At 39.5% G+C, this 27286-nt stretch overlaps 1 protein-coding gene across 2 annotated transcripts in view; it reads right to left on the bottom strand.

Annotated features, from left to right (window-relative positions):
* The window catches only part of STXBP6 (syntaxin binding protein 6), a 118248-nt gene that overhangs the window by 28744 nt on the left and 62218 nt on the right, over positions 1 to 27286 (bottom strand). The window contains exons 3-5 of one of the 2 annotated variants that reach the window (XM_057420095.1): positions 4857 to 4901; positions 3330 to 3460; positions 1402 to 1567 (exon numbers count right to left, since the gene is read on the bottom strand). In XM_057420095.1, the coding sequence (XP_057276078.1) occupies positions 1402 to 1567; positions 3330 to 3460; positions 4857 to 4901 (342 nt within the window). The remainder of the gene's footprint in view (positions 1 to 1401; positions 1568 to 3329; positions 3461 to 4856; positions 4902 to 27286) is intronic. The other variant, XM_057420096.1, reaches the window with a different exon arrangement.

Consider the following 27286-nt stretch of genomic DNA (forward strand, 5'->3'; position numbering starts at 1 on the left):
AACAGACGCCAAGCAAAGGCTTCCATATGAATGAGTTCTTCTATATGAAGTGAAAAAATTTCAGAGAGGATATCTTCTCCCATAAGTGCAGAAATTGCCCCTCCCTCCTCCTCACCACACAAAAAATAAAACAAAGGAAATACTAGTTAACATGGAAGGGAAAAAACGAGAAGAGGAAGTTTACAATAAACTTTGTGCCTTTTTTCTTAGAATGGGAATAGTAAAATAAAAGGATGATTTACAGAACAGTTCTAACTTACGACCCCAGAGCTACTGGTAACCTCAGTGTCAGTATTTGAAGTGTAAAGTAGAGATGATTTTTCCCTTCCTCAAGTTTACCTTTAGTGTTTTAGAGCAAAGGGATGCAAGGTAAAATAACAGCCAGATAAAAGAACATATGAAGGTGGAAGCACAAAATATAGTTCTGGTAACAGCATACAGGAATATATTCTAGATTTATAAGAGAGGAATTACTAGAAAAACCTGAGTAAGGCTCTCCATATTTACAACTGAAGTATACTGTGTGTGTGTGTGTGTGTGTGTGTGTGTGTGTGTGTGTGTGAGAAACAACAACTAAACAAGGCCCCAGGTCAACTTACACTTTTTTCTACAGTTTGAAGACTCAATCAGAAAAACAATTTCTTATTTCAGCTGTGAGGAACACAGATGGTGTAAGAATTAAAAAAAAAAATATTCTGGTTAAGAGCAGACAAAAAGGAGACTTTTCAGAAATTTCAGTCTAAAGGAACAACTAAACCAGTTTATTTTCCTAAAGGATATTTTGTGAAATATGTGAAAATACTCCCCGAATGATAGTTTTTGTTGCTTGGTAAGTGGATGGTGAATACCAATTTCACATATTGACCACACTTTTTTTTCCTAACCAGATGTTTTTTAGTCTAATCCCATAAATCCACCTTAAGATATATGACTTATGAAATATAACAGAATTCTAAACAAGCTGATTTCTGTCAAGATCAAAGTGACTCCCCAAAGACTACTGGAAGTTTAGAAATAACCACTTTTTCATAGACTTGTGAGGAAATGGCAATGCAGAACAGGCTTTAGTAGGAAGTATTTCAAACCACCCAGAAATGCTTCTGAATGAACAAAAGTAGGGAGACAAATCAAAACGAAGGTTGCTAAAAGGAGGGAGGAGAATGACTTCTCACAAGGTGTGTAGGGGATGTTGTTCGCTCAAGACTAGAGAAGCAATCACAGTGGAAGAGTCTGAAGCGGTGCTCGATGAAGAAATGCTGAAGCCTAGAACTTTACTTCTAAGTTAGCATATTCAGACCCATGATTTCAAGATCCAATTAGGCTCATTTCAAAACAGAGTAACTCACTTGCAAATCATTTCGTGTCCAACTGCACCAAGTACTTCAGCTTCAACTGACTTACCTCCCATAATTTTAGACTGGCAGTTGATAAATTCTGGCTTCTTGTCTGTAAGGTATCGCTGACAAGTGTGATGTAGAACCTGAAAAAATGTGCACTTTTCTGAAGCTGTGCTTGCTACCCACTGGTCAAAAGCATTTTCAAATAGTAGATCAAATTCTGGGGAATCCTAGAAGAAATAAATAAAAATAAAAATCACACACTACTATTAGTCCAGTTTTATAAATGACTTGGGAAAAACAGATCTATTAATTTTAAAGAAGTATTATGTTGGAAAAGCAGAAAGGTCATGCAACTCAAGACTGTCATGGGATTATTTTTCCTTCATATATTTCTGGATGCAAAAAGAACAGACAGGAAGGCTTTTTCTTGCAGGTATTTTTAATGAGGAATATTCACCTATGAAAAAATACCTGAAAACAAAAAAACATTTAAAATTGGAATCTCATTCTCGTAAGAAATATGAGATTTTAACTATGTCTCTACAAATACATGCTTATTTGTCTTCTGAATTATGCAAGGATTTGTGCCTTAGCACAAAATCTACTTTCATATTATATTTTAAGAAGATGCGCTTCTGCTCTTGATGCCAAACCAAAGAAGGAAAACAAATAGCAATTTAGTTTTGTTATTGTGTTTAACATATTATCATAAAGTGTTGCATAGGTCTCAGGGTGACATGAACAAAAGAGCACTCCCAGAAGAAATCACAGCCCAGCTCTATACCATGCAGCAACTACCGAAATAAATGGATTTATGCAAGAAGTATTGCTATATATTTAGCAGTATTTGCTAAACACCATTTTGTAATTAATCTAGTAAATGCTTTTTTTGAATTGATGATACTTGGAATTCACAGCAAGACAAGTTTGAAAGGAACATGTCGAAGAACTTGACAGGACTTTCAATCTGAGAGTATCTCAAGTATCTCTTATTTACATAGCTGCACACTAGATGCTGGGAAAGGGCCTAAACCTCATATCCATTATCTATTTTCAATTGCTCTCATTTTCATTGTCCCTTTACCCAGAGAAAATATAATTCCACCTCCTGCATTTCACAGGGCAGTGGCCAAAGGGCTTCTTTTCTGTACAGAAGACTGTACTGGGTGGTAACAGAATTTGGTGCACCAATGTTAGGATGCTTAGGTGGCTGATTTCCTGTACAATGAACACAGTTAAGTCATTTTGTGATCACTTAATATAGGCCACATTCCTAAATTCTAATTTTGCTGATTTACTACTGAAGATTTGTATTTATGAGCTTATTACATGTTAGTATGACTTTGTCTTGAGAGGTCAAGGTGGACTGTATATTCCACATTGAAAGAATAATCCCAGAACTAGCCAGGGAAGGGGAAGGGGGGGGAGGGAATGTTATTTGTTTGTCTTATTTTTGGTGTTTTGTTTGTTTGGTTTGGTCTAAATTGGCTTTTGCATGTCACTGGCAACTAAACCACACCACCACCCTTTGTATAAAAGGGTAAGAAATGCAGAAAGATCTGAGGACAGGATTACACTAGAAAAAAATGAGAGGTTCACATTATTTCACAAATTGAACTTCAGTAACCTCTCGCATCCCTGCTTTTACTTAATGCTCTACCTTACAACACAGCTGCATGCCAAAAGGGACCCCAAGAGGCTTATAGGCAAACAAGGCTCTTATTTTAGTCCTTACAAAGAGAGAGTAGGAAGAAAAGTAGGGAAAGGCAAGAAGAAAGAAAACCCATATGAATGTAAGCTTTGGCCTCCTCCCACCTTTTCCATTAAAAATCTATTTCACATATTGCATTGACATTTCTTTTTTGAGAATTTGGACTTAAACCTGTATCCAAACTTTCCAGATGCCTTTTGAATAGTGAGAGAATGCCTGACTCACAAATCAGTTATACGAGAGCTTAATTTTCTTTTTTTAGAACTGTTCAAACTCACCCGATTAGGGTCTATACCATTGACCTGGCGAAGCTGCTCAAGCATCCACTGTGTTCTCCTGACAAAAGATGTAGAGCCTTCAAATTGCTTCACCTTTGTAATAGACGCTTGAGCTGGTTTCTTGTTTGTCACTAAACATATAAAAGAAAAAGCATGTAACTGAAATAGGCTTAATGTTTCAGGAACATGACATTTAGTTCACTTTAACAGTAGCTGGTTTACTGGTATATTTTCTATAGTGTCCCACAAAGTAAACATGTCACTGATTATGAAAGGGCACAGTAGAACACATGCCCTTTTCTGGATAATGTACTGAAAACCACGTTCCCCATTGTCAGAACGATGGTACGATGACCAACAAGTATTATACTACTGAAAATCAGATATATTTTAGGCATTATCAGCTTAAGTTGACAATACCCTGTAAAAAAGAGAACTAAAAGAAAGGTCTTGCCATCTGCTTTTTTACAATCATCTTACTGCTCCTTTTTCCCCACACTGTTTAGCTGAGGTTTCTCACACTCAGCCTCAATTTCTTCTTGGAATTCAAGAAAGGAGAACACACACATACAAAAAAAAGTGTGGGTGTAGAAGACATCTCAACTCGTCACTGATATGGCCCTCCAAAAAGACTATTATTGGAAAAGTCACTTCTCTCTGCTATTAAATACTAGCAGCTTAAGAAGGCTTTTAAAATAACCAAGATTTGAATAAGATTGCTTGATTTTATGCACCCTTTTACCCAAATCGTCAGGAAAGCGAAGAGGCTGTCCACTCAGAAGATGCATGCTGCATGCACTTCTGCACTCAGGGGTATAGTTATACAATAAGCAAATATTGGCATAATATCTCATCATTCCATAATGTTAAAAAGTTAATAATGTGTCTCACTGTTCTCATTCATTATTTGTTCAAATAATGAAAATTTACCAATGCAGAGATCACTGTCTGGATATTAAATGTACTTTGGAATAGATTAGGACAAATGCACATTAATATAAAAAGCCCATTTCAGTATCTCAGACTTATACATTTTCAGTTCAGCGTGTGTGTGTCTGTACATGTGAAAGTGCAAGCACCTTTAGGGGAGCTTAATTTGATAAGCAAAAAATTAATTTCCAACGAAACTTTAGTAGGTAAAAAAAAAAAAATCTGATATTCCACATGGCAGACAATTGTTTTTAAGAAGTTACACTGAAGTAGAAAGCATGAAGTAAAAAGTAGCTGAACTCAATATATTGAACAGACAACAAGAATGTAATAAAAAGATTGCCAGAAGTCTCTTCATCAGCATTTGAATCACTAAGAACCAAATCAGTGCAGTATGCAATTCAGAATCACACGTTAAACAGTATAGAACAGAGAAAATAACATAGCATCAGAAAGGTAGTAGCAAAATTAAATTAGAACTACTGAAACGCAAAGACTAGATATTACTAAGAAGTGATATTAGCATGAAAGATTCTTCGATTGCTCAATGACCTATGCACCCAAGCCTAACAATAACAACATCCTATCCATACTTACACAGTATATACACAGGTTGTGCTTTTGCTGCAAATTTATATACCACTGTGTAGGAAACAAATTTAAAGTTACACAAGCAGACCACAAACTTATGTCCTTACATTCACTAAATACACCCTAACATTTGTCATGTCTTTTTTGTTAACTCCAATGGTCACTCTGGCAGGTTCTATAGCATTCTACTAGACCAAGTTCCACGCATTATCTACAAAGCAGTATTAACAGAAGGCTATATAACAATGGCTCAAGTTTTGTGGTCTGTGGATTATTCCTTTACCAAGATAAACAGGCAATAATCTACGGCTGAATGAGGCATGTATTAAAAAGAAAATACGCGCAATACTATACAGAAGCCACATAGAAAATTAACACTAGTAGCAAAACAAAGCATTCAAACCTAGGAAGCATTAGACAAACAAATTATTTATCAAGTGCTATATCTCCTCTTACCCCCTCAGTCTCATGGAAAATCAGTTATGAGAATAAAGTTTAATACAGCAAACTTCTCATTGTTCTTAAGGCTTCTACAAGAGATACATTGTAGTGCTCTTGAAAACAGTGGTCATTGCATATTTCAAGGTGAAAATATAAATTTTACAGATATGAGAGTTAAAACACCAAATATCTAATCTCAACACCTCCATCTCCAGACTTCTTCACATAGCACTTTTAATAACCAGTGATCAGCAGCTTTGTTTTCAGCTGGAGCCATCAGTACAGCCTGCAGTACTTCAGCAAAAGAAGATCACATTAAGAGCCTGAACCTCACCAACTCTATTGGTGATCAACTATAAAAACATCTTGATTAGATGACTGTTTCTCTATCATCCACCACACAGCAACTCTGGGAGAGTCCAAGAGGGCTGCTCTACAGTGGAAGAGATTATCTTGGGTATCTCAGCTGTTTTAGGTAGAAATTCAGTCTCAAGTTAGCTAATGTGATCCTCCTGGAAAAACAGTTTTCCTTTTAGGTCTCACACTTACAATTACTGTGCACAGCTAAACAGATCTAGTTGCATTTCACCTCTTGTGTCTTGGTTATTTCAGGGGAAAGTTAGCATTTCTCAAACATTCAAAAAAAAAAAAAATCAAACAAAAAAACAGCTACCCAAAACCTGACAATACACACTTTAAAACCTTCATTTACTCTATGACAGCTTGACAGTAATACGGCAGTTATTACAACTCTGTGAAACCCTTTGGCAGCTGAGAAAAACCATCCTCATTAACTGCTCATTACGTTGCTTTGCAAACTAGAACACTTAGACACAAAATACTGAGTGGGTGCTACTCTGCAAACATGTAAAAAGTATATTCTTAAATCTGAAAAAAAATTGGAAGCAGTTACATGCTCCTAGCCACATGTCCTTCTCTGACAAGTCATTCAGCTGAGTTAGCTAAAATCTTCCACACACATTACTGACCTTAAGAAAATAAAAGACAATATTCAAGTTATGCTTCAATTTTAGGTGGGATTGTTCTGTTTCCTTTGCCTTTTTTTGTTTGTTTGTTTATAACAGAACTTAACATTATGCCTTCAAAATATGAACCTGTAGTAGTGTGGACAAAGTATACTTATTTGGAACCTATCAATAGATGGTAGGTCCATATGGTACTTCTGTGTGCCATCAGATGCAAATAAGGAAGCTTTTTTATTTTCTATTTATATTTTATTTTTTAAAGAATACAGTTATTGGTAGAGAAAGAAAGAATGTGAGAAATCAGCTATAACAATTTATGATGGAAGACACTCTGAGATTTGGTTTTGGTTTTGATTTTTAACACTATATTAACATACATAGCATTTCTTCTGGGACTGAAGACATGATTAACCATTTGTATTGTAAACAGAAAGTTACAGTATTAAGCTTCAAAGAGGTTGTTAAGCATTGAGAGGCATGTATTTGAGATGTTTCAAAAGCAGATCAGAGAACATGAGGCAGAATAGTCAGTTCAGAATCAGCTTTAGAGAAGGCTGTGACAGTCAGAAAAGTCACTGCTATCATGTGGAACACACTAAAACAAATGTACCTGAATTCCAGACCTCAGCCAGAATCCAGTACTACATGAATGTCTAGCATCTTAAGCAGCAAATCGATGCAGCTCTTCACACAATGCTAAGGGAGACTAAAGCCCAATATGCGGTCTGGAATATATTTTACTTTTTCAGTCTTCTAAGGTACCTTTACTTGAATGGAAAAGATAAAATGCTTAAAAAAAATGCTTAGATAAAAACTAAAATGCTTAATTTCTTAAATATCTACCCCAAAATACCTGGCCTTGAGCAGCAGCTTGAAAGCTCTAAAGCACTGCATTATGAACTTCTATTTATTTTAATCAGAAATAGAAAAGCAATGTCTGTCCTTGAAGTCGTGAGTCTGGATATCTGTGTTTGGTTTTGATGCTCTTTAAATTTGGACCTGTGCATTTAATAACTCATACTCCAGGTAATTAGGAATCTTATGACAAATTGCTTGACTGCCCCACAAAAGTTCTTGTCATATTGCAGTGTATTTCTACAGTGCTGAATGACTGAACTAATAACTGAAGGCAGAAATTAAAAAGCGCAAAGTCTTGAAGCAGGCATTAACTTCTTACACTGTAACAAGATTTTTTTTATTTTGGGCACTGCACAGATTAATAAATCATGCAGCCTTAATTTTTATTGCTGTTGTGTCACGAGCTTTTCAGGAAAAGAAAACCAACCACCCAAACCAAACGAAAATAATAAAACAAACAAACAAACAAAAAACCACCAAGACACACCCCGCCCCCCCCCCCCCAAAAGAAGGAAGATCATTAAAAAAAGTCTTTTTTTCTATAAAATTATTCATCTGTCAAAATGACAGACTGAGACTCCTGAGTGGGCCTGCAGAAGTCTACTGAAGGCACTGGCTATCTGTGTAGCTCAATACAAAACTATTCATCAACCTAATGTCAGATCAGCATAATTACCTGTATGTCAAATCCTGTATAATGGATACTCATCCCTCAATTCACAAATAACCAGTGTTGCAAAGTTCACCAAGCTGGCTGTCAATAATTAATGGTGGAAAAAAAGAAATCTTTATAATGCACTGAATATTTTTAAAAAAGATCTTTGACAAAGAAAAAGTTGAACTCAATAGCAGTGACATGATGTGATTTCATGGTTACTGTGTCTAGAATTTAATCTTTTCTATCTTCTTGAAGAAACACTGCCCTAAAGCAAAACTACTCTTTTCACAGAAAGACTAAAAACAGCCAGGAGTTTCGTAAAAAGCTTTTAAGCAGGTCAGAATAAAAAGAGGGAATTTAAGAGCAGCAGCACATCTTAGTTTAAAATATTATTTAACATCAATACAGATTTTATTAGGAAACAGATAAAATTATGCATTTGTGGTACAAATGCATATTTTTTCAAGCCAGTTCTTAAGGAAAAGAAGTAGGTTATGAACAGACTGTGAAAGAGATAATTACTGCTCTGTATTTTCTAGTTCTCTAGAGTTACATATTGAAATGCTGTCTTCTCCCTCCAGACTTCTGTTTGTGCAATTACATCTAATTCTCATCCTGCAAGTCCCTTCATTCCCCAGCCACCAAGGAGAAAACATTTCTCAAACTTGCAAAAAGTTCATTGACTAAAATTCTGACAGTCACGTACACAATCCTAGTCAGCTATGGCTATCAGTTGGGCTGATGTGCAATTTCTGACCATTGAAAAAATAGTGGCACTTCTTCTTCTACATCCAATTGCTACTCAATTGTGCAACATGTTTTGAGTTTTTGTATTCAGAGGATGAAACACAAGCAATTTGTGGAAATGACTCAGAAGTTTGTGGAAACCCAAGACTAATTTTTTTTTTTTTTTTTGCTTGCAAGTGTCGAAGTACAGTTTCAATGGAAAGACAACATCAGGAGTTATCTACAGGGACTGACTCTCATTTGCTATTCTCACCTACATAATTTCAAAGCAAAAGTCAAGAAGATTTATCTCTATTCCTCTAACATTTGAAGGAGTTTTTCTTTATATCACAAGAACAACCTAATTGTTTTCCTCCACATTTCAAAATCTCCCTGTTTTCTTACCAAAGCAAGGAAAGGGGGACTAGGGAGGGGAAAGGACACTAAATAACAAATCCCTCAACCTTAAAGATAGTAGAAGCTTGTATTATGGCTGTTCTGCAATGCTTCAAGGTAGCCTGAACTACCACTGCTCAGGCCACATGGTCCTATAAGAGAAGTATGGCCCTGGAAAGCAACTTCCAGCATTTCCCAAAGCAGCTTCCCAAGAATCAGACAAATGCAGCTACAGATTAAAAAAAAAATAGAGCAAATGGATACCTTCTGACCTACTTAGGTAGTAAAGAATAAGGACCAAGTATGTGAACTGTCTTAATTTCAGGAAAAACATTTCAAGTCTTCTTCACGTGATGAATGCGAGCTTTATGGTCTATCAACTCCAGCTCTGAGTTTGAACACCAAGATTTGTAGTATTTCATGTTTCCTCAGACCAGCTGCAAGTAAAGACTGATTTAATGTGGCATCTAAATTAATTCCAGAACTTTGAGCCTTCTCATTCTGGTTGTCCACCTGGTAACTCCACGGACCTTCATACCTGCTATGGTTTTCAGGCCTCAGTTATCTGTAATACAAAGAGATGCTCTTGAGAAGACAGTGCTAACTGGAATCCAGACTTACATTTGCCACTTCCAGGATTAACCTTAGGTACAGAGAAAAAAAAACAAACAACCCAAACCAGAGGTATGTCTGCATCAGAAGACAGCTAGCCTCGGTGAAAAATAAAACCAGTTAAAACTGGAGCAGGTTTAAATTTCCACTTGCTGGTCAAGGCCTGCCAGGTGTCAACATGTCTGCTGAGGCCTGACTTCCATGAACTGCATTTCCTACTTCTGCCCACATTTCCTCTCTCCTTCCTTTAGCAATGCTGCTTTCTCATCATCTGAGATTCAAGAAGCTGAAGGCACACAGAAACTGCACAGTCCCCACCTTCTCCACTTGTCAAATAGGACAAGAGGGTATCAGTGGCCCTAAATACACAGCATTTTAACCAAAAATTAATTCCTGTTTCTTTAAGCGCAGCATGTTTTCACATCAAACTGGGAAACAGTAAAACAGTAGTTTTAAAATTTTGTTGTATTTCAAATACAGAGGCAATCTACTCGTAAATCTTAACACATACTGTTTTTCCCCAAAGCCCTTCCCAATAGTTCAAATAACAAACACTTTGCATCATGTCTGTTTCAATCAGCACCTACTGCATCGCTGTCTGTAACAAGTTGCCAGCTTTACTCTCATTGCTTTCCAAATAAGAATGTACAAAATATGTATCTCAATTAAGGTTTATTCCTACACTGCTCAAAATACAGTTCTCTAGGTAACATTTTTTTTCTTTCTACATAGAAGTTCTTATCTGCTGAAGAGTAAAATACAAATCAAATACTAAAAAAGAACAATTACCCTGGAAATTCAGATTAAGGCATTTGTATTACCTTCCCAAGATGAAAGACAAAACAATTTTCTGGTGCCTTCAAGTGAAAGAAAAATTGCTTTGGGTTGCATTTTTTTTTATTTATTTATGTGTAAGACACCATGAAGTGCTATAAGCTTGCCTGAGAGCCTGTATATTTTCCAAACATACCACTGTACATTAATAACAAACTGCTGCTTATAGGCAGAGTGCCTTTCCTTTTGGGTTTGCACCTAGCTTTCCATTATATTTAGTTTTCACAGAACCATGTAAATGCATGCCCTTAAAAATAGCTTTTATGCCTAGTCAAACACTTTAAGCCCCCAACATACCATATATATATTTCAGTCCTTACAGTTTCTTGACTTATTTTTCATTCCTACAATTTTTTTAAAGCTAGAAAGATATAAGTATTGCAGTTATAAATAAAGAGCTTGCTTAAATTATTCTTCATATAGTACAGCAATACAGTTTAAGGTATTGGTACCAAAGCAACTCTTTTTCACACTGGCACAGTTATACAGACAGATGCACTTAACGGTGGAAAAATGGCAGACTTCATTTTATAGCCAGAGAGAAAGCTTCTGCTTAACTTCAAATATTTGGAAAAGAATCTTATTAAACACATATTCACTTCCAGAATGATGAGTGAACTTCCAGGTTTTGTTGTAATTGCCTTTTACTATTCCACCTTGCAACACAGCCAACTTTCAAAATTTCCCACCTCCTTTTTCCTGTACACAGTCAGCTGCATTTGAAGATTCTTGAGATATTGTTAGTAAAATATAGCCAATATGAATTAGGTTAAAACCTAGTCCAGAGGACAAGATGGTGCTCTAACAGATCTGCCAAGGCATTGTAACTGCAGAAGATGACAACAGGTATTCCAGTCAGGTCCCAGGGAAGAGGCATGACTTCCTTACAACCTAGGGACCAAAATCTTCATCAGGGACCTCTCAACCAGTGCAGAGCTCCTGCTGATCCTGGCCTACAGCATTCTACACTAGTAGTTCACCTGGTTCTGAGATGGTAGAGCCTCACCTCTTGAGTGGAAGGTATTTGGTAACTGAGCATTTCAGCCCACCATAGCATGTGCCCTTCTGTATTAGTATGGATCATCTGCAGCTACAGTCTTTGCTCTCTTGTCCTCAAAAGGCAGGCAGCATCCTACACAGACTTTGTTGAACAGGATTCTTTAGATATCCTTGAGAGCATTTATGCACACTTCAGAAAATCCCACTTCAAACTAGTTTAGAAATCAAGGCTGAAGATACAGACCACAGTGAATACCTGTGTGGGTGGCTTGAGATACTCCTTTTATCACATTCTAGTCACTTCAGTACCCGCAACTACGGAGAACCTGTTAAAGTCAATACCACAAAAGCACTTCTAAACTTAATAAGTGGAATTTGGCATAATTCCCACACAAGTTAACAGATGTGAATCTGCATGCAGAGAGTACACTAGGAATTATCTCACTAGCCTGAAAAAAATGTTTGAACTTCACAGCGAGTGTCCTGAGGGGCAGGAAGAGGCTCTGGAAAATTAAAGTTTGAACTGGTTACACAGTAATTCACACAAAAGTATGGTATTTAAGAAATAGTTCTCCATTTCTAAGTTTGCTTAAGATAACTTGACAGGTTTCAGGTTCTGGACTTAAGGTCCTACAGTCTAACAGGACCCTGCTGCAACAGTGTATGGTGTTTACTGGAACATTTAAAGTGATTTATAAGCCAGTGCTGTTTTACTGGTTTTGCTCTGAATCAATGACCTAAAATGCAGTAGACGAGCCTACTACTAAAGAAAAGTCTGCATACAGCAGATACAAGAAAGGACTCAATTACATCTGCTTAATGCAAAGTTCCAGGCTTTTGCTACACAGTGGCTTAAGTCAGAACAGCAGTAGGCAAATTACTCTATATTCTTATGACTCAAACTTTCAGATGGACAGAATTCTACCAAAACCTTCACATTTGTAGGGGGGCATGATAATATCCAAGTATCAATGTAAGCAACTGAAGAAGGCTGGCAGACTTTGACCACCTCAGATTATGAAGAAATTAAAACACATACATACACACCCCAAACTAACAAAGCCTTCAGAAACATCTGTGGGGAAGTACAGAGGTGACTATAGGAAAGGACAAGCAGGAAGAAAAACAACTAAGTGGGCCAATGGCTGCAAGCCCAAGGTATCATCACACATTATTTTAATGGAAGCCAGTTATGTAAATCCTATTACATAAAAAAAAAAAAAGCCACAAAAAAACCCAACCAACCAAACAAAAAAAAACCTCAACAAAACCAACCAAACAAAAAAAATAACAAAATGCAGTATCTCAACCTATGAAGTACTCTACCCACAGTATATAATCCACAACACATTTACGCAGCAGAAGCCAGATATGCAGCCTTTCTCGCATCTTACTGGTGGAACTCCAGTGATTACTATGAAGGGATGTTTTTATATAACAACTTTTCCACTGTCTGAATTATTTTCTGTAGACAACTAAAATGAAATAGAGCAAGCAACACATACAGTTCAGACAGCATTTAAGTCTCAGATGCAAAAGTAGGAAAAAAAATCTTGAAAAGATGCATATTCTTAATATTTTGAACTTGATTCAAATTCATAAGAATATTAGTACTACATTATGTCTGGGATAATGATCATGTTATGTGTTTTTTACAAAAATACAAAGGATTTTTTACATATCAAGTAATGATATCCAGTATCCAGTAGTAGTCCAAAGAGTAATTTTTTCATGCATATATGAACATTTATAAGTGACATATGAACGAACAGACTTTTGAAATGCAGCCTTACTCCCCAACATTTTTGCTGCTCTAAAAAGTGTGAATGCAACAAATTAACTTTAGACACCAATTTTCACAAATTTATATATTAAACGCTATTAAGAGAGTTTAGAAGACAGACCAAAATCCTCCATAGTACAGAATCTTGTGCAGTGTTTTATGGACAGCTCAGCAGACAGCAACCCTGACACACTTCTAATGCTCATCATGCTTCTGGAAACCAGTTCTCTGCCTATCTGCAATCAAGGGTTTCCAATGCTTGCAAATGCTTGAGTTCAGTGGGTAAGTCGTCTTCTTCAATGGCATCAACCAACACGCAATCTGTGACATAACACACAAAATAAATAGAAACTTTCTTAAACCTTCAGATAATTTAAGCCATAAGGAATATTCATGAAGAGACACAGTACGGTCTCTTGTCAAGATGTTCACTACTATTTCCATGTGGTGCTCAACAACAGCATTTTAGGGTCAGGAATCGCCTCTGCTCTGCTGGTTTTGGCTGGGATACAGTTAATTTTCTTCATAACAGCTAGTATGGGGCTATGTTTTGGATTTGTGCTGAAAAAGGTGTTGCTAACACGTGGATATTTTCGTTATTGCTGGGCAGTGCTAACACAGGATCAAGGCCTTTTTTGCTTCTCATTCTGCCCTGCCAGTGAATAGGCTGGGGGTGCACCAGGCATCAGGAGGGGACACAGCTGGGATAGTTGACCCCAACTGACCAAAGGGATATTCCATACAACACAATGTAACGCTCAGCGTATAAAGCTAGGGTAGATGAAGGAAGGGGGTGGGGGAACATGGATGGACATTCACAGTGATACCTTTTGTCTTCACAAGTAACTGCTAGGTGTCATGAAACTGCTTTCCTGGCAATGGCCGAACACCTGCCTGATGATGGGAAATGGTGAATAATTTCTTTAGTTTCCTTGACTTACTTATTAAATCATCTTTACCTCAATCCATGAGCTCTCTTCGCTTTTATGATTATCTACCTTATCCTGCTGTGTGGAGAATGAGCAAGCAGCTGTGCTGGCTGGGGTTAAAACATGACATCCACTAGTATGCCAATTTGGTTTGCAAAGCTCTTTGAGAACATGACATAGAAGGTAATATGTGAGTTATATTTAAAATTTTGAAATCTTTAAGGATGAGAATAATGATTTAGAAATCAAGAAATCAAGACTCTAACAAGGCTAACTTAAAAAGTGCTAAAAAGAATAATAAATCCATCTAACAGAAATAATTGTCTTGCTGAGCTGGGACTAAACACTTAAGTCGTGCATTTACCTTCCATTCTTTTCGCTCTGCTTTATTCTTCTGCTCCATTTTATATTTGTACAATAATGGCATTTCTTAAACTGCCCTTTTTTTCTTTCAATTACTGATTTATTGCAGCTACCCACTGAGCTTGTTTCACTTTGTGAACAAGCTGCAAGTAATTTGTGTGTCTAGAAACTAAAGTATATGTGCAGTTTGCTACCTGTACTATACCAATGCTTACTTAACAGACTGACACATCAAAAGGCCCTACCACAATAAATTGGGAGCAAACAGCCACAGGTAACACCAGAAGGTGCTATTTATTTGAAGATGCAATGTGTATAAAACACTCAGTTACTGTATGTTGTATCTTAAGCTACCTGACATATGAAATACTGTGTACAGTTCCTCTTATTAACATAAAAGATTTCACTGTAACAAACCAGATCAGAAACTAAAAAGTAAATATTTAGAATCTGAATTGTTACTACTATTAAAGTCCTCTGCAAAGCACTGAACATCTCTGTAAAGAACACCCCTGTAAAATTTGCTTCTTTAAGTTCAGTTTTATTAAAATTAATCTCTCATCTGCCATTGCACAGCCTTGCAACGGTAGGACCGAAAATTTGACTTAACTGATAGTCTTCTTCCATTTACTGTTCTTTTGGAAAACTCTCCAAAGCACCAGTTTTCTCTCTTTACCAAGGATAAGTCTACCATTTCCAATCAGGAGCTTTCCCAGCCTTTAAAGGTACAGAGAGTAAGACATCAAACAGGTTCAAAAACAGAAAAGAAAGCATGCACACTATTAGCAAATTTTAATGGTTTTTATTTCTCCAACTTCATCACACTTCTTAATTGAGGTGACAACAATAAGGAATAACATACACTTCCTTGAACAGTAGTTTTGAAGAGTACTCCCAACAAATAAAGGTCCATCATGGAACATTTTGTTGGCGAAGATAAATGTGAACAGGTATGTCACTTTGATATGCAACTAGGGGGCTCCTGAAGAACTTCCCTAACAGCTTCCGTATCCAGAATATAGACTATATAATGTACATAAGGTGAAGATCACTTCTGTAAATTGGAAGTTTATCTAAGCCATGTCTTCAAAACTTTACATAAAAGGCTAAGTTTCTAAAGCGACATGGAGAAATGATTTACAATGATGTGCTAAAACAAGTATTTTAAAAATGCATTTTTAAAAGGCACATTCTCAGGCTGCTCAACTGAACAAAAGCTGAGTATCTAAAATCACAGATATAAGCCATCATAGTAAAATAACTTACATGGAAATATCCAGTCTGTTATCAGAAAAGCCAAAAGTTTCCTCGGTAGTTGTATGACTTTCTGTAGCTTTTTCCCATGAACTTTTAGCAAGCCAGCTACAACATACATTTTTAAAGTGTCTGTGCCTCCCCACAGTCATAAGAAACCTCAGAGAAACTGTTTTGAAGTTCTTTTCATCAAGGATTTTACTGACTTCAAAGACTTTCAGCATATTTGTTAAACCTAATAGATTTATGGTGATTAGGTGTAGATTTAATCTAGCTTTGTAGATTTAATATGCTGTAGTATAATGACTAGCAGGTGATCAAACTGGTAATTCAGTAAATCTGCTATTTTCATTTCCCAAAGGGTTCACTGTGATAGGTAACAGAAAAACACAATAAAAAGATATTGATGGATAAAGTTTACCTCAGTATTTACTACGCAATGGTAAACAGTATATCTAGTATATATAACTGAACTACCTTCTTCATTACATTTGTGTGGGCATGCATACAAAGATAGGACTAAACATCTCAAGTGCATACCACCAGCTTTTTTTCCTCACCAGCTCTTTTTTTCAGTTTTCATTCTTTTCCTTTTGAAAAAGGCCTATTGATTTGTGTATCTTAAAATGCATAGCTCCTTATGTTCAAAGAATCATAGAATGGTTTGGGTTGGAAGTGACCTTAACGCTCATATAGTTCCAATCCCTCTGCAATGGACAGGGACACCTTCCAGTAGACCCAGCTGCCCAGAGTGCCATCCAGCCTGGCCTTGAACACTTCCAGAGATGGGGCAGGATTAATTCTTCTTATTTCATAGGCATACTTCTTACAGGACTATGCTCTAGGTAGTCCTTTTGGGCCCCAAATTTTTTGCCCAGTAGTGTGGAAGACTGTATCTTCTTCTCTTTATTCATAACTCAAATAAAATTTGGCTTCAGACTTAATCTCTCAGATGTCAAACTATGAATGTGTCCCTAGCTATTAATTTCAAATGAAATTAAAACTTCAAAAGAGGTTTAAAATACAATTGATAATTCATGCTTAATGAGAAAAATAGACACCCTACAGACACAGAAAAGTCTCAAAGAAGTCTATAAATAACTTTTACACATTTTTAAATAGCAAATACCTTTAAAACCTTTTAAAGATTTACTATAGTAACGTAGCATTAATTTTTAATTTGCAGTAACATTTTATTGCTTACAGTAGCTTTTCATTTGTGAAAATTTTCCTCTGAAAATTACTCTGAAAATAATCTATACTGCCAGTATTATAAAAGGAGTTTTCTTCATGAATTTATTTTACAGCACAAAAAATGAGCAACTGAGCCTTTTTTTTGCACTTTTAAGATTCTGATAGCAAGAGGCCTTTGCAAGTGACCTTATTTTCTACAGTACCATACACACTGTACTGCACTATTACAAGGAACAACATCCTTTTTATTACATTTCATAAAACCAAAGCCAACTGTAAATATGCCACACCAGCCCCACCAAGAAGCTCATTACCACATTAGAGACATGTTGTTAGTTATAATTGAAAAAGCTGTTTCCAATAATTGCAATGATCACTAGACACTGTCTTTACTGAACATTAAGATCATAATTTCCTTTAAAGTTTTATCAAACAGGATCACTAAAACCCATGTAATGTGAATGTGTTTCACAACAGTATTTTTACACTGTGCTGGACAGGATTCACTGTTTGCTCCCTCCTCAGCGGATTAACAGTTCGCCAATAGTTCAGTTGGGATGTGGCTGTATTTGACCTGCCTGAAGAGACAAGTGTTTCCAAAGAAAAACACAACACAGGAAATAGCTTGCTGCCAAGAGTACTAAAACCACCTAAACAGATAAAAAAATAAATGAAATCAAAACACTCTTACACTTCTCTTATACTTTTGCTGTTTCACATACCACTGTCACTATGTTGCTCACATTTGTACTTTCTGCAGAACACCCCACCCCCCAAACAAAACAAACCCAAAACACAACCAAAATGGGGAAAACACACAAAAAAAAACATCCCCCCCCAACAAACAAACAAAAAACCCCAAGCACAACACCACGACCCCACCCAACCCACCCCCTCCCAGAACAACTAAACAAAAAAAAAAACCCTAACCAAGCAACAACCCACAACCATTTTCTCTTCTTTAGCTTGGAATGTAATGAAAGCACTTTTCAGGTCAACAGACACTCACTAAAGCCTAGAGTACTGTGATTCTACCAAAATGGATACAGACAGGAGAAGGAAAACAGGCAGACCCAAAAAACCATTAAGTAATTACAGAGACAACTTGATACATTAAGAGGCCAAACCTTAAGTCTTAGCTGAAATGTGAAGCCAAAAAAGAAAAGATATTTCAGTTTGGAAACATATTAACAGTTTCATTTTGGGTCCCAGCTCAATCCCGAAGTGTTATTTAAGAAACCTGTATGGATTGCACTAATTTTGTCCATCATCTGTAAATGCTAGCAATAGAAGCTACTACAGATGAACATTCCAATCTTCCTCCACCAAGTATTAATTATCAAGTCACAAACCCCCCAAATAAAAAAAACAAAAAAAAACAACAAACAAAAAAAAAACCAAACCCACACAAAACAAGACAAAAATATACATGGACCCCCAAAAGGAAAGATCTCACTGATACCATAAATAAATTAAGCAGAAATCCAAATAACACATTAAAAAAAAAATCTTTCAAAAAATTACTTGTATACTATACATTAGTGGTCACCATTCAATTTAAGGTAAATAGGAGGCATCCAGTAGTACAGCACCCAAGTGCTACAGCATGCAGTTTTTTCAATTACCAAAGACAATTTTGATACTGTACAGAATATTTTATTGGGCTTTTTTCTGAAAGATTAAAAACAGTGACTCTTTCTGTCCTCCAGTAAAATGCAACCACAAAGGTCCTTCTCCTCCTTCACAGGGCAAGAAATTAGCCACTATTTTCAACACTTCCAACACACAGACTAAAATATAAGACTCTGGGGTTTTTAGAGGCTAAATGATGGAATAAGAAGATAATTAGTACACCTCAAGAGCTGTAAAAGACATCAACATCCATGTTTTATGAACTGTGTTGGCCTTTTGAAGGGTTATTAATCATCCCTACATAGGGCCAACTGAGCTATTGAGTCAGGTCCTCTCGGTTAAGCTCTATGGCCAGGCAATGTATATTAATGCCTGTTTTGAAAACAATCTGCAGATTAGTGTTTGAATACTATCTCACTGAAGCTTGGTCTGATGTGGCATGGAAAAAACAGAAAAAGACAAAACCTCTTCCTGAGAAAAGTATAAACCATACCAAAACTGTTAAACATCTAGCCTACGCATCTGCACGGCAAAACAGAAAACCCAACCCAGAACAAAACACAAACCCCCGAGTAACCAGAAATAAAACCATGCCTGTCAAAGCACTACTGCTTGCCATTTTTTAAATTTTTTTTTTAATCCACCTGAACAATAGTCTTTTATCTGTCCAAGCATATAACTATGCCTTATTTAGCTGGAAGTGTGTTTTTTGGATGACTGAATTGTATCAATCTTCCACCAGAAAACAGCCAATGAAAGCATAAATGAATTGACAGTACATAAAAGCAACTCATATACAGAGGAAGAAGTATTTTCTTTAAAGCAATATCCACAGTGTTCCCAGAGACAGTACACTAATACCAGTACTTGAGAGAGGAAATCCAATTATTTTCTTTTGCAAACTGTGTGTAGAAGTAACATTTATACTTCTAGCCAAATTAAAACCATGTGGAAAAAAACCCCAAACAAAGCCAAACTGTTCCTCACACCCTGATTTCCTCTACCTTCAAAGGTTAAAGCTAAAGATCTCTGAGGCAGATAAATGCAACAGTTTGAAAGAAAAAAAAAACAAAAGAACAGGCATGAAGCATGAATAAAGTATCACAGATCACGGAAATCAAGAATCATTCACTTTCTAGCAAAGTTATACAACTAGGACACTCAATAGCTGGACCTTGTGTCTGCAGGTGTGCCCCCTCAGTTTAGAGTCATACTGTGATTGTTGGTGCAAGAGCTTTAATGGAGTGGAAACACCTGCTGTCTTGGTGGGCGGTATTACTGCAATCAGATTACATTCCCACAAGCATTTCCATGTATCAGGAGATGAAAAATACAATGCTAAAAGAGTGCAAAAAAGCCCAAATCCATGGCAGTATCTGAAGGGCAAATAATTCCCCAAAATAATTCCTCAAACCATGAGAAAAAGCCAGGAAGAATCACTGCAAAAAAAAAAAACCAACGTTTCACCAATTGTCTTCTTACACAAAACCAGTGCCTGAACATACAGTGAACACACACTACAATCATCATCTCTGTAACACCCTGCAGACTTGGTCCTACTGTTCTTATTATGTATTCATTGCACAATGCAATGAGAGGTATCAATTTTAAAATGGATGAACTGCTTATTGTGTCTCCCTGCACTTTATTCTTCTGACTTGAGTGTTAACTTCTCCGTGGTAAGAAATGAGGTGCTGACCAGCATACAATCAAGTACAGTTGGTACCTGGAAAGACTTAAGATGGAGGGGGGAAGGGGGGGTGGAATATGCAAAAAACCCAGTGAGTTTTCTAAAAGAATGTATCTGAAGTTATTATCTCCAAACACAACCATCTCTGAAGAGATGAACAACCTACAAACCCTAATCTGACAGCCCAGTGTTCTCATTTGTGACATTTTATTGTTGCACGACCAATTTTTTCACTCCTTTGAAGGGCATTGGAGATAACGATGTGGATAACCTAGACCACACCACTTGTTTGACAAGAAACTCATTGGAAACTTGCTTGATATGGAAAATGCATTTGGTTTCTTCCAACCTGACAACAGAAGAATCAAACAAGACCAGATAAATGTAATTATTCTAACTTCTTAAAAAAGAGTCCCCAAATAATACTACTTATTTCTTGTGTCTACAGTAATCAAGAAGGAAGGCTCAGCAAGAGTGCTACAGAAGTCATGAGAAAATGTGTTAAGTTCACTTTCATACACACTTTGCAACACTTAACCTAAAGCAAAGCACATAAGGCCCACCCATTCCATAGTAAGGTACAGAAACACACCAAATAAAACCCTGTCCAAACAATAGTTACAGAATGAAAACATAGCAGCCATCACTGAAAAGTAGAATAACATCAACTTGAGCATAAAAAAACAGTTTGCTGTAAAATTCCTCCTGAGGGTGATTAATCTGGGAAATTAAAACTAAATGCAATTTGCTTCACAGTATGGTATTGTTGCAATCTTGCCACGCTTCACTGCTAAATTTTCAAAAACATAATCCTAAGCCTTATGATCAAGCAATGACACTTCAGGCAATTCTTCTCAGGAGTAATGATAATAAATTGTTAGAATGGTGGTGCCATAGTCAGGGGTTTGGGTATCTGTCCTGGGTTCAGCAGTAGCAGTCATGTTTCTCCTTCATGGTAGCTGGTGGAGTGCTGTGTTTTTGACTTCCAGCCTGGGAACAGTGCTGGTGATACCGATGTTTTCGGTTGTTGCTAAGTGATGTTTACCCTGACCAAGGACTCTGTGAGGCTCATGCTCTGCCAGGGAGGAGGGGAAGCCGTGAGGAAGCAGAGACGGGGCATCTGACCCAGGCTAGCCAAAGAGGTATTCCATACCACAGCACGTCATGCCCGGGGTGGGGGGTAACTGGGAGTTACCCGGAAGGACACAGGCTTCCAGGTGGGACTCGTTTCTACTCGTTTCTTGGCCGGTGGTATTGTATTCTCTTCCCTTGTTATTTTCCCTTATCATTGCTGTCGTTGGTAGTAGTGGTGGTGATTTGTGTTGTACATTGGTTGCTGGACTACTCAAACTTTGGCTGCAATGAACAGCGCAGCTACCCCAATGGCAAGTACAGCAGATGCTCAAACTTCGACTGCAACAGACAGCGCAGTTACCCCAGCTCCAAGCACAGCAGATGCACCACCCCCAGCAACATGTAGTCGCTACTCAAACCACAGTGATAATCACTGCAGCCAAACCAGAGGACCAATTCGTACCAATATCGGTTGCCCCTGTATGCAAGAGAACAAGCAAAAAAGAGGCAAAAAGGGTGAAGCGAGATGAAGAAACAATGAATTCACCACCCAGTCTAGCATCTGATCAGGAGTCACCATCACATGATGAAGAAGAAGAAGAAGAGGTAACTTCTCGACCTCGAACCTCAACCGAGCTGCGGAATATGCGAAAAGATTTTACCCATCAACGAGGGGAGCACATCATCACCTGGTTACTCCGATGCTGGGACAATGGGGCCGATAGTCACGAACTAGAAGGTACAGAAGCCGAGCAGCTGGGATCACTTGCTAGAGAAGGGGGAATTGACAAAGCAATTGCAAGAGAGAAAAAGTCCCTCAGCCTTTGGAGGCGGCTCTTGGCAGCTGTGAAAGAAAGGTTTCCATACAAGGACGATTTTATGAGTCGTTCAGCCAAGTGGACTACATTAGACAAAGGCATCCAGTCTCTGAGGGAATGGGCCATCGTAGAGATGATCTATCACATGAAGCCGAATAACGGGGATACACGCATAGATCCAGATGAAGTTGAATGTGCATAACCCATGTGGCGAAAACTTACACGGAATGCACCGTCATCATATGCCCATTCATTGGCAACAGTAACCTGGAATGACATAGTACCACTAACAGTGGATGAAATGGTTCATAAACTCCGAGAGTTAGAAGACAATCTCACCCCTTCCATCATCTCAGCTGTGGAAAAACTGTTCCAGGACCTCAAACAATTGAGGGACGATCTATCTGATTTATCCAGCTCCTCACGTATACCAACACACGTCTCAGCTATTAACAAAAGGCGTCCTATTGTTTGAGAGAGGAGATACAGGAGGTATACGCCACGGGGTACCCTATGGTTTTACCTGTGGGATCACAGAGAAGACATGACAAAGTGGGATGGAAAACCTACTTCAGCTTTGGAGGAACGGGTGAGTGAACTGAAGAGGGGAGCAAGGGCCAAGACTGATCATCCCATGAGAGCTACGGCTTCAGTCTCTGGTGAGCAGTTTCCCAGATGGAGTGGAAGAGCTGATTTTACTCCAGCTCCTGTGATAACGAAGAATAATCCCTTTTACCACGACTTAAGTGTCCAACGCTGTGATGACCATTAGAGGGGCCCTGCCTCCAGCCAGGTGGAGGTAGGGGACAATCGGATTTCCTGGACTGTGTGGATCAGATGGCCTGGCACATCAGTCCCACAGAAGTATAAGGCTCTAGTAGATACCGGTGCACAGTGTACTCATCGATGCCATCAAGCTGTCAAGGGGTGGAACCCATCTATATTTCTGGAGTGACAGAAGGATCCCAAGAGTTGACTGTGCTGGAGGCTGAAATCAGCCTGACTGGGAGGGAATGGCAAAAGCACCCTATTGTGACTGGTCCAGAGGCTCCATGCATCCTCGGCATAGACTACCTCAAGAGAGGGTACTTCAAAGACCCAAAAGGGTACCGGTGGGCTTTTGGTATTGCTGCTTTGGAGACTGAGGAAATTGAGCAGCTGTCCACCTTGCCTGGTCTCTCAGAAGATCCCTCTGCTGTGGGGTTGCTGAAAGTCGAAGAACAACAAGTGCCAATTGCGACCACAACAGTGCACCAGCGGCAATATCGCACCAACCGAGACTCCCTGATTCCCATCCATCAGCTGATCCGTAGACTGGAGAGTCAGGGGGTGATCAGCAGGACCCACTCACCCTTTAATAGCCCCATATGGCCAGTGCGAAAGTCTAATGGAGAATGGAGACTAACAGTAGACTATCGTGGCCTGAATGAAGTCACACCACCACTGAGTGCTGCCGTACCGGACATGCTAGAACTCCAGTATGAACTAGAGTCAAAGGCAGCCAAGTGGTATGCCACGATTGATATTGCCAATGCATTTTTCTCAATTCCTTTGGCAGCAGAGTGCAGGCCACAGTTTGCTTTTACTTGGAGGGGTGTCCAGTTCATTTGGAACCGACTGCCCCAGGGGTGGAAACACAGCCCTACCATTTGCCATGGACTGATCCAGACTGCATGGTGGAAGCAACCACCGGGTGGCTGAAAACATATGCTCTGCCCCATGACACTGCCTGGAACACTATCCTGGGCCTTGAGAAACGGATTTTATGGCGACACAGCACCTCAGAGAGAACTGAGTCAGACAATGGGACTCATTTCCGGAATAACCTTATAGATATTTTGGCCAAAGAGCATGGCATTGAGTGGGTATATCACATCCCCTACCATGCACCAGCCTCTGGGAAAATTGAACGCTACAATGGGCTGTTAAAAACTACACTGAGAGCAATGGGTGGGGGAACTTTCAAGCATCGGGATACACACTTACCAAAGGCGACCTGGTTGGTCAACACTAGAGGATCTGCCAACAGGGCTGGCCCAGCCCAGTCAGAACTCTTACATATTGTAGAGGGGGACAAAGTTCCCGTGGTGCATATGAAGAATTTGCTGGGGAAGACAGTCTGGGTTATTCCTGCTTCAGGTAAAGGCAAACCCACTCGTGGGATTGCCTGTGCTCAGGGACCTGGATATACTTGGTGGGTAATGCGGGCAGATGGGGAAGTCCGATGTATACCTCAAGGGGATTTGATTTTAGGGGAAAACAGCCAGTGAACTTAATTGTATGCTGTTGCCTGCTGTGTAATACTTTTATAGCTCATCAATTAGATGTCTCCAGGTCTCCAGCGACTAGCCCTGACTTCCCTCCAACCATCATCCCAACAGAGAATGAACTTTGATAGAACCGGATGAGTTCCACAGTAAAGGAACGACCAGCATCAGCAGGCAACGATCCAATACTGCACACAGCCTTTCCTGCCCTGAAAGATTGTTACAAGAGATGGAACCTGACATCATGGACCGAATGGACTCGGCAGCATTATAGGGATTGGTCCGTGCACTAAGAAAATGATCTTTTTCTCTTGGTCTGTGTGTATATGGATGTATATATGTGGGAGAGCGATGGTGTATTGAAAATGTGGGATCTGAGCATTACGTGAATGGTATGGAATAAGGGGTGGATAATGTCCTGGGTTCAGCAGTAGCAGTCATGTTTCTCCTTTGTGGTAGCTGGTGCAGTGCTGTGTTTTGACTTCCAGCCTGGGAACAGTGTTGGTGATACCGATGTTTTTGGTTGTTGCTAAGTGATGTTTACCCTGACCAAGGACTTTGTGAGGCTTATGCTCTGCCAGGGAGGAGGGGAAGCCATGAGGAAGCAGAGACGGGGCGCCGGACCCAGGCTAGCCAAAGAGGTATTCCATACCACAGCACGTCATGCCCGGGGTGGGGGATAACTGGGAGTTACCAGGAAGGACACGGGCTTTCAGGTGGGACTCGTTTCTTGGCTGGTGATATTGTATTCTCTTCCCTTGTTATTTTCTCTTATCATTGTTGTCGTTGGTGGTAGCGGTGGTGATTTGTGTTGTACATTGGTTGCTGGACTGTTCTTGTCTCAACCCGTAGGTGCTGCACTCTTTCGATCCTCCTCCCCGTTCCTCTGGGAGCAGGGAAGTGGAGAGCCCTGGGGGGGAGGGGGGGGGGAGGGCCTCGATTGCTGGGATGTGAGTGAACAAGTTGCCTGACTGGGTTTAAACCACGACAGTATCTTGAACATAGAACTCCATTTAGTAGACCAGGTTTACTGGGGGCTGCTGAAGCTGGTCTAACGGGAAGAGCAGTTTTGGTAGGAGGCTTGCCAGACTGGTCAAGGAGGCTTTAAACTAGATGTGTTGGGGAAGGGGGGCATCATTCCATCCCAACACACCCAGTCAGTTGCCAGAACCTATAATAAATGCTCGGAGCAATGTAGAGATATCCCAGCCGCTCCAGCCAAGGAGCCCGCTTCATTTGGAGCTCGGCTCAGATGCCTCTATACAAATGCCCGTAGCATGGGGAACAAACAAGAGGAACTAGAGATGTGTGCATGTCTACGGGGGTATGATATAATAGGCATCACAGAAACATGGTGGGATGGCTCCTATGACTGGAGTGTTGGAATGGAAGGTTACAGGCTCTTTAGAAAAGACAGGCCTGGCAGGCAGGGAGGGGGAGATGCCCTTTATGTTCGGGATAGGCTGGAGAGCATGGAACTCTGTCTGGGGATAGGTGAGAAGCCAACAGAGAGCATATGGGTCAGGGTTAAAGGGAGAACAGTGATGGGAGACATTACTGTGGGGATCTGTTACAGACCGCCCGATCAAGAGGATTATGTGGATGAAGGACTCTATAGACAGATAGGAACAGCCTCACACTTGCAGGCACTTGTTCTCATGGGGGACTTCAAACACCCCGATATCTATTGGAGGGACGGTACATCCTGGCACAAGCAATCCAGCAGGTTCCTCGATTGTGTGGAAGACAACTTCCTTCTGCAAGTGAAAGAGAAGCTGACAACGAGAGGTGCCGTGCTTGACCTCATGCTCAACAGGGAAGGGCTGGTTGGAAATGTGAAGCTCCAGGGCAGCCTTGGTTGTAGTATGATGTGATGGTAAAGTTAGAGATCCTCAGGACAGTGAGAAGAGCGTGCAGCAAGCTCACTCCCCTGGACTTCTAGAGAGCAGACTTCGGCCTCTTCAGGAACCTGCTTAGTAAGGTTCCATGGGATCTAGACCTAGAGGGCAGGGGGGCCCAAGGCTGTTGGTTGATAGTCAAGAATCGCCTCCTACAAGCTCAGGAGTGTTGCATCTCAAGTCGAAGGAAGTGCAACAGGAGGGCCAGGAGACCTCCTTGGATGGATAAGGAGCTGCTGAAGAAAATTCAAGGGAAAAAAGAGGCTTATAAGAGGTGAAAGCAAGGACAGGTGGCCTAGAAAAAAAATACAGGGATGTTCTCTGGGAAGCTAGAGACCAGTTAGGAAAGCTAAGGCTCAGTTAGAATTAAACTTCGCTTGGGATGTGAAGGATAACAGCAAGGGATTCTATAGGTACATTGTGAATAAAAGACAGACTAGAGACAATGTGGGCCCTCTGCAGAAGCTGTCAGGAGAACTGGCTACACAGGATGTAGAGAAGGCTGACGTTCTTAACAACTTCTTTGCCTCAGTGTTCACTGGCAAAGGCTATGATCACACCATCCAAGTCTTGGAAGGCAGATGCAGGGACTGTGAGAATGAAGATCTTGGGCCCACTGTAGGAGAGGATCTGGTTGGAGTCCATTCAACCTGATGAAATCCATCTGTGGGTCCTGAAAGATCTGGCAAATGAAGTTGCTAAGCCACTGGCCATTATATTTGAAAAATCATGGCAGTCAGGTGAAGTTCCCAATGACAGGATAAAGGGAAATATAACCCCCATTTTCAAGAAGGGGAAAATGGATGACCCAGGGAATTACAGACCAGTCAGTCTCGACTCTGTGCCTGGAAAAATCTTGGAGCAGATTCTCCTGGAAGGCATGCTAAGGCACATGAAAATCAACAAGGTGCTTGGTGACAGCCAGCATGGCTTCACTAAGGGGAAATCCTGCCTGACCAATTTGGTGGCTTTCTATGATGGGGCTACAGAACTGATGGACAGGGTTAGAGCAGTTGATGTCATC

The sequence above is a fragment of the Pezoporus wallicus genome, unplaced genomic scaffold, assembly GCF_028554395.1.
Source record: "Pezoporus wallicus isolate ANWC-B61680 ecotype Strahan unplaced genomic scaffold, APGP_CSIRO_Pwel_v1 contig_5418, whole genome shotgun sequence".
Classification (NCBI taxonomy): domain Eukaryota; kingdom Metazoa; phylum Chordata; class Aves; order Psittaciformes; family Psittacidae; genus Pezoporus; species Pezoporus wallicus.